The following is an 11497-nucleotide window of genomic DNA, read 5'->3' on the forward strand; positions in this document are numbered from 1 at the left end:
TCTTCTCCAGCGCGATTGACAAGTGGCCAACCGCCTGCCCGGCTCCATCGCCATCGTTTCTGAGTAGGAGAACTGGGGACTTGGCGAAGGAAAAAGAAATAGAAAAAACAGAGGACAGAGGGGGGAGAAGCCAGCAAAGAGGCAAAAGTGATGCGGACGAGCTGAATCTCGTCAGCTCAGAATTTTCCGAAGCCGCTGCCGCCCGCGGGAGACCACCACTACCGCCTGCAAATTCTTCACCAAGGAAGCACGGTAAGCCACTCCTTTCTTCGAATTTCAATTCACCCTTCAAGCACAAATGCTGAAAAATCCCAACCCCAAGCATGTTTCTGGTGAATTTATTGTCGCAATCTTTCTTGTTGATTATCTGCAATTTCGGGCATAAATGCTCTCTGGGTTCATTGGATTGTACCTCTTGGGTTGCTAATGAAATTTTGGGGCGGATTCTAGAGTCAATTGAGCGAAATTTGTTGAAGTTCTTTCATGCCCATTCATTGTTTGTTAAATTGCCCGAGTGAAAGTTCTAATTGATTGGCCGGCATTTTTCCAAGTCCGTGAGTTCATTCCTTGCATTTGGAAAGTTCTGATGAATTGGTGTTTTGCAGTTTGTTGTTTTTCGCTTCGCTCCAAATTAATGCTGGGAGATGAAGTCTTTGTTTGGGGGGGGAATTTTGTTGATTTTTGGAACGATTGCAATTGAAATTTAAAAATCTGGTTGCCAATTGAAAAGAACAGAAATGGTAATGAATGTTAATTCGGTGAAGAAGATGATGGCTTCTCCGAAATTACTAAATCAAACCTTTTGTTTTTCTCCTTCTTCGTAATTTAGTCCCAAGGTTTTAAGCCTTTACAATTTGACCCTAAATCTGTCATGATTCCTCCAATTAAGTCCCTATTTTGTAGTGATTGAACCCCAAGTTCCCCTTATTCTGATATGGCCCAAAATCTGGAAAATTCAACTAATTTTACCCTTTTAAGTTTAATCCTCTGTTTGCATGTTTTATGTGATTTTTTTTGGGTAGATTAATTCTTGATTTGCCTATGTTGTTGGGTTTAGTATGATGGTTTAGGTTTTGGGCAATTATACCTGTTTGGGTTGAATGGGTTTAATTTATTTTGTTTGGGTTGGTTTGGGCTAGAGGATCAAGGCCCATCTATTTGGTTGGCTAATTTTTGGGCCAAGATAATATACTAGCCCACTTGTTTTTCTTTGGACTTTCGATTGGGCCAAGTGATCTTGGCCCAAGAAAGGTGAAGATGGCCCGTTCCCTTTTTGTTTTGGATTTCTGATTGGGCCTGGAAGGTTTTGGCCCAAGCAAATAAGGAAAAAGGGCCCAATGGTTTGGTCCATTAAGAAACCAGAAAACAATTTTGCAAATCAGTCCCTGAATTTCTCCTTAACTGTGCTGTGGCCCTGGATATTTTCAACTTCTTTCAATTGGATCCTTAAATTAATTGCAAATAGGTCCCTGAATTTTATTTTTCTTTAATTTTGACCTCCAAACTTTGTCAATCTTTGCAATCAGGTCCTTTCTTCTCTTGACTTCTTAAATGTGAATTGTCGACATGATTTAATTGATTCAAATTCATGCTTATTTTTTATCCTTTGTGCTTATTTGCCAAATAAATTGGTACCTTGACCTTTTTATTATTTTGAAGCTAATATCTCATTTACTCGATTTCCATTGTAAGGGAGGTAACTTCTATATTCTTAAGTTTATTTTTCCTACGTGCTCCTACGTGTTATGTGAACATGCACGCCTACTCCGCTTTCCTTGCCTCCTTGTGTGCATTTACTTGCTTTTACTTTTATTTAAGTTTTATGGGGTATGTGTACACCTCTTGGCTTGTAATAGATAGGGCTCGGAGAGCCTTTGGTCCATTTCCCCTTCCCCTTGGTTGCTTTTATTTAAGTTTTATGGGGTATGTGTACACCTCTTGGCTTGTAATAGATAGTGGTCGTAGAGCATCTGGTCCATTTCCCCTTCCCCTTGGTTGCTTGCTTTTGTTGTTACATGTTAAATTGCTTTAGTAGGCTCTTGCATCTAGTCGAGCATGCTAAGTGCTACGTGCTATGTGTTTACGAGTATTTTGGCATGTCTACTTGCTTTCATAGCCATGAATGAATGGAATGGATGAATGTACGTTTCCGCTAGTCCAACGCTAGTCGGAATTCATAGATGGGCTAGTCCAACGCTAGACCCTTAGGATTTCCTTTTCGATAGTGCATATTTGCATGTTCACTACATGTCATGCATTTTTCTTAGTTTTATCATTTGGCATGCTCCTCGAACCCCTTTTCCCCTCAATTTAGGATTTTTTGCATCTCATACTAGGTATAGTGTACATTTGCCTGAAGAGTCCCCTTAAATATGGGATATAGACGAGTGTGGCTTTTTCTAAGCCTTAGCACGCTTGTATCCTCTCTATAAAAGGGCAAATTGAGTCACGATTTAGGTCTCCCCGTACCCAATATGCATGAATTCCCTAGGCTCATGCATTCTCAATCCACTCTATCATCACACTTTCACTTTTGTCTCATTTGCACACATACACTTTTTTATCTTCACTTGCACACGAACACTTTTATCTTCACTTGCACACGAACACTTTTATCTTCACTCGCACACGAGTACTTTCATCTTCATTTGCACACCGACACTTTCACACTTTTCTCTAAATTGCACATATGCATTTTGCCACTAGCACTTGGAGTATATTTTATACATTCAAGGACATTTTCTTTGCACACTTCCACTCACACTATTGTTTTTATTACTTTTTCACACAAACGTACATTTTTCATGGCATGCATTCATCCACTCATTTTTCACGTCATTTAGGTTTAGGTGTGACCTCTCCAAAAGGATCATTGTTGGGCTTCACAATTAATGTGATTGGCACCACTCAACCTTTGAAGAGAAATTTCCCCCATATCCCCCTAGGTCTAGGTTTGTGCATTCATATCCAACATGCGATACATACCTTGGGTAGAAAAATTAGGAGAAATTGGTTTAAGTCACGCAACTAGCCTTGGCTAGGTCGAAGGGGTGCCTTGGATTTTTATCCTTGCCTTCCCCTTCGTCAAATGTGACCCCCGATCCCTCTTTTGGTTACGTAGACCCAAAAGTTCTCTAAAAGGGTTTATTTACTTTTTTCATTCAAAAACAAAAATCATTTTTGGGTGACTTGGTACACCCTAACTCTATACCAAGTGACGACTCCATTTTTCAAAAACCCTTTTTGAACTTTATATGGCCAAACCGTCGCTTTATCAAGTCCCATGGCCTTTATTTTCATTTTGCACACGTTCACACGACACTACACATCACACACATTCACACCATTCAAAAAGTGGGGCGCGACAATGTTGACTACTTTTGCGAATAGTATACCACTGTTGAGGCCATTTGTGTCATTTTATGTAAAATTACTACTTTGTTCAGTGAGAAAAAATGGCTCTCAAAACAATAGCTAACTATTCAGGGCTATTTGTGACTTTTTGCCTACCATTCTTCTCATCTCTTTGGTTGTGTTTCCCATTCCTTTCCTTTGTATGTCAAACAATCAAGAATAGCAGTTGAATTGCTCCTGTGCATGGTCAGAAAAAGCAAAGAAGCAGGTAAGCTTCTTCCTTTTTCCGTATCCTTTTTTCACCATATCCTTTTCATTCTCCACTGTAGAATACACATGGCTAACCTATTAGTGTTAATTATTGCCATGGAAACCACCAATTGTTTCATAGACTGAGTCTACTTTTTGGCACTTTTTCTCCTTCGTTACATTTTGTGATATTGCGTACGATAGAGGAGAAGAAAAGAGAACTCCAGCAAGAAAGAGTTCTGGAGAAAGGGCAGCATGAAAAGTAAGAATTTATTTCTTTTCCCTTTTGGTTCTGAATTTTATTTTCGCCTTTTAGGTCTTTATTAGATGATATTCTAACTTTAGTACAAAAATTTCCTTTTTCTTCTTTTCTGCTAAATGTGAATATATGTGTCAATGAATTTTTTCTTCATTTTGTTTTTTCATTTTTTTAAAATTTTTTATCAGATGTTCTTCATTTTGTTCTTTCTTTTTCTCTTATTTTTTTTATTAGATGATGTTCTGATATTCAAGCTGATTTTCTCTTATTTTTTATTAGATGATTTATCTAGCAAACACAGCTATTCAAGCAAGTCAAGGTTTTGTGAAATCACAGAGACCAATGGCCATCAAGTGTTTGATAAAATATCTGTGTAAAACTTAGGATAACAGAGAAAACACGGAGAGAATGATCGCACAGGTAAATTCTACTCTGGTCTATATCATTTTTTTCTCTACGGCCAATTCCTTCTATGTTTTTTAGGGCACTTTATCTTTCCTTTTCAATGTTTTTCTTAGGGCACAAATTATCCTATCAAGAAGTTGATTATTAGTAGATTAGTAGTTGGAAACATGGTTTACAGTTTTTTGTGCTGTAGAAGTTGCCGATTCAAGTATGTCGTACATTTCATCTTCATATAATAACTTAAAAAACTTATGGTTACCTTTTGTCCAGGTAAAGAGCTACCACATAAATTCTGATGGTGCCGATGTAATATAGCATACGATTGAGAATTTCCAACTGTAGAAGTTGAAATTTTGTATTGTTAGTTTGTTATCCCTACACATATCTTAGATATATCATATGTATTGTATTCCAAAATTTAATATAAAATTTCTAAGATACGTCATATGTATCTTAGATATATCATATGCACATATCTTAGAAATTTTGTATTGTTAGTTTGTTATCTCTGCACATATTGGTGTACTTAAGAGTTTAATTTCAGGGACCAAAGGGGATGTTGCTGACACCATTAACGGTGATTCTGGCAAGTGAATTTATTTTGGGAATGATGGATCTGAGATGAACTTGGCTAATGTGGTGGCTTATTCTCTCCTAGGAATGCTAATGGGCTTGTCAAGAGTATTGGAGCTGGTGGAGTTGAGAGCAGAAGTCAACAAACTTTTGTGGGTTCTGGGGTTGGAAAAGAAATTGTCCCTCAGTCATCTAAGCCAGCTCAAGAGAAGAAGCCCCAGGTTTCTACTGCTAATGGCATGCTACAGCCCCTGCTGCTAAGTAAATTTTTCTCCTTTCCTCTGCTGCTTACCATCATAGGAAATAAACAAACTCTTAAATTTTGTTAATTTCCAATTCATTGTGTTTTGTTGGAGTAACAAAACAGCAAGGTTTATGTATTGTTGATAACAAGAGCCCAAGAGGCAAAATTGCTAAATTGATAACGAGAACCACTGTTGTCCAATTAATTTGTTTAATAATCTTATTTCATTATTTAAAGGATAGTCTTTATGAACTCATTATGATTCAAATTGAAATTCATATTCTTATGGTAAAGGCTTGAACTTAATAGTACCCTATAATAACACCTATTGCTTTAAAGACATAGAACTTACATGTTTAACCATGGCTTTGGTACATGTTGACTTAAGACTTCTGAGTTTCAATTTAGTTTTGCTAAAAATGTCAAGTTTTGGCTGATTATTCTCAGAAACTTTTGGCTTAAGACCCAAAAATCTATCCAAATTGAGATAGAATGTACCATTAAATGCCCATCATGCAAGGAAGAAACTGGAGTTGAAGCGAGGTAAATGTTATTATTTACTTTTCTAACGCTAGAATTAGTAAATCATTTACAACAATATAACTTCTAATTTGCTTCATGTAATGGCAAAATACGATAAGGTGTCGCTTGGGATTTGTGGTAAATGATGTTACAGGATCTTTACATGCTGCAATTTTCAGTCCATATGCTTAGAAATTGTTATCATATACGCTGATGACCAAGTAAGTTCAAGTCCATGAGCTATAACTTGATGAGTTATTGCATAATGATGAGTGCAACTTGATAAATGTGCTTAAATGCTCTTAGAAGAACAATTGTAGGAAATGATTGAAATATTATACTAAAAAGTTGTATTTTTCCTTAAAGAATTAATGAGGCTTTGTTCAACTTATTTGATCCATTTTATAGCTTTAAGTTTTGCTTATTGGATTAATTCTTTTGTATGACATTTTATCATAAGTTTACCCTTACAAATTCACGTAGAGCTTTTGATCTTGACTCTTAAGATATCCTAAAGCCTTATAAGAGCACTCTTTTGGTCAGTTGGAAATAATTGAAAAAGATAAGTTGTCTCAGTTATGGCGTAGGCATAAGTGACTTATAAATTTCTACTATTTGGTTTTTGAATGAGGCTGCCATAAAAAATGACTCTGTATGCTTTAATAAGTTATTTGTATCTAACGTATCTGCTTATCTGTTAAAATTTTAGAATGCTACCTTAGTTTTGGATTTTAAAAAGCTATATTGCTTCACAGTTGGAAATTGCACAGTCAACATGTAATTGTTGATTAAATATTTCAAACAAATATTTCGAACAAAGTTCACTAATGAAATTAAGGATGCTACATATTTTGCTAAACTAGCCTCTCATGTTGAGGGGGTTACAATGGTTTGTTTCATCCATACTTTTAATCTGGAAAATCCAAGGACAAAAGGACAGCGAAGAACAACACTATCAAAGCATACACTGCTGAGGTTGGAGGTCAAATTTTGATAGCCATCTCAAATGAAGATTACAAAGATGTTCCCAAAATTTCATATCAATGCTCAAGATCCTTTATGATGGCGTTCTCATAAAGAACTTGATGGAGTAAATGCAAGTTAGCAATCTAATTAGTGGGCAATCAGTATTTCAATTTATAGTTGTCTAGGATATAACACTACTAGAAAGTTTATGACAGCCTGCTGAATTACTTGGCAGTGGGAAAGTAGAAAAGATGTTAATATTGAACCAGTGCTCAGTTTCTAAACTCTGTTATTTTACTCAAATGATGAATTTGTATGCTTAATTCTTCTTTCTCCCTTTTATTAATCTTCTAACTTCCTTTAAACAATTTTCTTCTTACAGATTTGGATGATTGCAGCTCTCAGCTCCATTAGTTTTTAGCATATATAATGGAACCAATCATTATAGTATTTTTTTTTCCTTTTCGGCTTTGGATTCTTGAAAATTTTGATGTTGAGATTTTAAGTAGGATCTAAATTATGTCAATATCTTTGAAACTACAAAATTGAAATACAATTCTAGACTTTTACCTAATTGAAAAATATATTTATGAACTATATTATGCTCTATTAATTTTTAATACAAAATTCAAGAGATCATGATACACAGTAAGGGATCAAGCCATAATAGCTGATTATTTATTGCCTCTTTAGTCAAGAATAAATAATTAATTGAGAAATATTTGATATTAATATGTTTAATTCAAAAAAATAAATTTATCAATTATTACTTTGAATAAATGTATAAGCATAAAAAATTTAAGTGTAAATGCAAGGTTAATATTAGGAATGAAATCTTATTTTTCTATAGATTTTTAAAATTATTTGGACTTTGAGGGAAAATAAAATACCAAAATTGATATTTTTTTTTAATGAGAGTAGACACATCATGACAAGAGGTTTAAATGTTAGATTAATTATTTACAAAGCATATACAAGCACATCGCTTGCTTCAATTTGTAATTTTCTTTCATTTTATAGACACTCTCCTTATTCTTTGGGATTACTGGCAAGAAGAGATACAAAAATTGATAAATTTTTCATATTGCAAAGAAATTGGGTAAGAGATGATTTAATTGATGGCATAAAAATAAAAAAAAATATGCCAATTATGAGCTTTATTCATTTAGAAAGAAATTTTTGAGGTTTTTATTTGTCTGGGATTTATTGGAAAAAAAATGATAAAACATATATTTTTACAGTGTGGGAAAAATATTAAGATGTATAAATAATGTCTCTAATAAATATTTAAAAAGGAATACGGAAAAATTGATATTGTTTGCAATAAGACTATAAAGCATTATGCTAGCGAAGATGTATATAATCTATTTTACATAATTAAAATGAAACAGTCAGTCTAAGAATTATTTTAGCCAAGCTGTATTTAATTACAAAGCAAATTTTAAGGTTTTTATTTATTTGAGGTTTTTCACTTTTTTAAAAATAATTTTGATATCTTGGACCATTAGATTTGTAGTGGTTGATTGCTTTCCTTTTGTAATTGTTTGATGGTTCAATGGTCAGACAACTTACTCATCCATTTTGGTAAAACTCAAAACAGTTGGCCACTCTTTTATACATATTATTCCTGGTTTCCATTTTTTTCTTGTACAACGAATCTTTACAAATCATAGGTCATTGTTTTACTTCTTTCAACGACTTTTTACGATTAAATGTTTACCATTTACCTAAGAGTTCAGTTGTTCTTTGTATAAATTTCAACAACTTTTTTTTTTGTATAAATTTCAACTACTTGATTAATTGTTCTTTGTAATTTCATCATGCATTCACCATTAGATTGGACCATGAATCAATTGAGTTGTTTACTTATCATTGACTACATATTTAGATGAAAATTTTGACAACAATAAATCAAGTGACTACATTTGACAAAGTAGATTAAAACTCAGAAGCTTTTATTCATTTTATTTGTTCTCATAACTTCCTTCCTGGTAATTTTCGTAAACCAGAAATCACAAGGTGTGTAACTTCCTCTTTGAATAACTTATCACCAAAATAACATAATTAAAACCAAAACATTCTAAAGTTTATAGAAATCAATATATTTTCCAACAATACACATTTGTATTTACAAGTTAAACAAAAAGAAACAAATGTGAATTTACTTCTATACAATGCAATTACTAATAAATTCAACAAAAACAACTTATTATTTCCTGTAAAAAATATAACTATAACTACTACAAAACTATTGTTTCATCAATTACTATCAATGAATTCATTCCATTGGGCACTGGCTATGCATAGCACAGCCCACACCTACCAGTATAAATGCAAGAAAAAGTATTAATTATTCAGTACATGGCAAGTTGTGTGATAATAGATTGTGTAAAATTTAGATATATTAAAGGCAAAAATTTAGAAAAACCCGCTTTACATGTAATGTGCACACAAAAGGCAAGAATTGAACAATTATCCAAAACAGTGAAAAACAGAAAAATGAAAAACCGCTTGACATGTAGTGTGCACCCAAATGGCAAAATTTGAACAATTATCCAAAACAGTGAAAAACAGAAAAATGAAACACATGAGAGGCACTTAATGAGTTTCGGACGGTCAAAATGTCAAAGCCCAGCTCTCCCCATCGTGACATGGTAGTAGCGCACTGTCGAGCACTCGAGAGAACACTGTATATATAATTCACACGGGAACGCGAAGCCGTGTCTGCCACATCCTATTTCCTCTGAGGCTGGTGCAAGAATAAACTAACATTTGTTCGGGAGAAGAGTGGTCTTTAGTGGTCAAACAAACGAACAAACTTGTGCAAATTAATTAAACAAGTTGCTGAAGTTCTTATCAAGTCTCAATCTGTCCGCAGCTTTCCTCAATTTTATAATCTGTAAGTTCTTGTTTAAACTTTCTTTTAGCCTATGTAATCCCTTTTTTTCCGCAGCTCTTGGGGTTTTTGTTTTATCATCTGCCTTAAAGACAACTTTTACATGTTTTAGTGTTTGTGCATCCTCATTAACCATTCTTGATGTGTTGTGAACCATGATAGCCACATATCTCTTTGAGTTGTAAACTGGGTCTTCTTTATTCAACTATTTTAAGTTCTTGATGCTGATTACGATGACAGAAATGGCATGTTAAGCTGCTTTTTCTTGTGGGTTTATAAAATTCTTTCTGTTTTTGTAAAGGCTTAAAAGTCGGTAAGAAAAATGGTGTTTGGGAGTAGCTGGACCCCCTGATTTTTGGGTTTGTCTTTTTCCTAAAGAATTTTCTTGATAACGAATGATTTTTGTCAGTATAGCTGATTGTTCAACGATTTGGGCAATCTGCTCATGTAATTGCTCTGTTTAAGGCTGCTTTTTGGTTGGATTTCCTAAAAGGGATTACATATTTGGGAATAGGGTCGTCAAATTTTGTTGGGATTTTGTGACTTTTTTGGGAGTTAAAAGAGCGAAAGAAGATGCAAAGAGTTCGAGTTTCCTCACACCAAGCTCCGGTTCACAAGCTGGGCGATTCTCAAATGACACTGTCCCCAAAATTTAGGTTAGCTGCAATACAATCAGCTCTGCTTGATCCTTCTTTGGATTTAGAATTGTCGCTTAATGGGGAGTCTCTGATTCCGGGACTTCCCGATGATGTGGCTCTCAATTGTCTCCTTCGGGTTCCAGTAGATGAGCACAGAAGCTGCAGGGCTGTTTGCAAGCGTTGGCATTCACTGTTTGGCAGTAAGGAGCGATTCTTCTCGCGCAGAAAGGAGCTCGGTTTTCATGAGCCCTGGCTTTTTGTCTTTGCCTTCCACAAATGCACTGGAAGAATTCAGTGGCAGGTCCTTGATCTGACGCACTTTTCTTGGCACACTATCCCCGCCATGCCTTGCAAAGACAAGGTCTGTCCCCATGGATTTAGGTGTGTTTCCATTCCTGGTGATGGTGTTCTGTTCGTCTGTGGTGGCGTGGTGTCTGATGTGGATTGCCCTCTCAATTTGGTATTGAAATATGAAATACGGAAAAATCGCTGGACTGTGATGAAAAAGATGATTACTGCAAGGTCATTTTTTGCTAGTGGAGTGATTGACGGCATGGTTTATGTGGCTGGAGGAAATAGCACAGATCTTTACGAACTTAATTCTGCTGAAGTTCTGGATCCTAGTATAGGCTCTTGGCATCCTGTTGCAAGTATGGGAACCAACATGGCCTCATATGATGCTGCAGTAATGAATGGGAAGCTTTTTGTCACTGAAGGCTGGTTTTGGCCATTCTATGTTGTACCCCGTGGTCAGATATATGATCCGAGGACTAATGTCTGGGATAGTATGGCTTCAGGGCTGCGAGAAGGATGGACTGGTTCGAGTGTTGTGATTGATGGTCACTTATTTGTGGTTTCAGAACATGAAAGGACAAAACTTAAGGTTTATGACATGGAAAATGATTCTTGGGAAACTGTAGAAGGTCCTCCTTTGCCAGAGCAGATATGCAAGCCTTTTTCTGTCAACTGCTATGGTTTCAGGATCTTTGTTGTTGGTCGCAACCTTCATGTTGCTGTGGGTCATATCTTTCGGCAGTATGGAAGATACTCTTCTGAGGAAAAAAGCAGTTTTTCTGTTCAATGGGTAGTAGTAGATGCACCTGAAACTCTTTCTGACTTGACACCTTCGAGTGCACAGGTTCTGCTTGCTTAGCTCCGCAGGTTCTTTGTTATTGCCTTGTATATTGTGTTGAATTTTGTTGTAAATCTATGAAATGATCAAAAGCTTTTGATTAAAAGAAAAGCGTGGATAGTTTCTTAAGTTATCTGATGTAATCACTGACTCACTTTTTATTGTTAAAGTTTATCTGTAGTGCTATTTGCAATTTTGTTCTGTCAATTTTACCTTTGGGTTGGTGATGTCACTTGAGAACCAGCTTAGAGCTATGATG

General features: G+C 35.3%; 1 protein-coding gene and 1 long non-coding RNA gene across 5 annotated transcripts; both read left to right on the top strand.

The window, feature by feature from the left end:
* The first annotated feature begins 3506 nt into the window (after positions 1 to 3506).
* LOC140014898 (uncharacterized) lies at positions 3507 to 7117 on the top strand. 4 transcript variants are annotated; one of them, XR_011821631.1, is made up of 6 exons: positions 3507 to 3622; positions 3808 to 3865; positions 4142 to 4282; positions 4812 to 5101; positions 5532 to 5627; positions 6955 to 7117. It is a non-coding gene; the product is annotated as an uncharacterized lncRNA (long non-coding RNA). The 4 variants fall into 4 exon arrangements; XR_011821629.1 differs by having other exon boundaries at positions 4812 to 5627; XR_011821630.1 differs by lacking the exon at positions 6955 to 7117 and having other exon boundaries at positions 5532 to 6914.
* Positions 7118 to 9296: 2179 nt separating this feature from the next.
* On the top strand, positions 9297 to 11431 carry LOC140014763 (F-box/kelch-repeat protein At1g30090-like). Its single transcript, XM_072066079.1, has 2 exons — positions 9297 to 9471; positions 9983 to 11431. The coding sequence occupies exon 2, from the start codon at positions 10042 to 10044 to the stop codon at positions 11257 to 11259; it is 1218 nt and encodes a 405-aa protein (XP_071922180.1). The 5' UTR covers positions 9297 to 9471; positions 9983 to 10041; the 3' UTR covers positions 11260 to 11431.
* Positions 11432 to 11497: the final 66 nt, after the last annotated feature.

This window comes from Coffea arabica, chromosome 9e (assembly GCF_036785885.1).
Source record: "Coffea arabica cultivar ET-39 chromosome 9e, Coffea Arabica ET-39 HiFi, whole genome shotgun sequence".
Taxonomy (NCBI): Eukaryota; Viridiplantae; Streptophyta; class Magnoliopsida; order Gentianales; family Rubiaceae; genus Coffea; species Coffea arabica.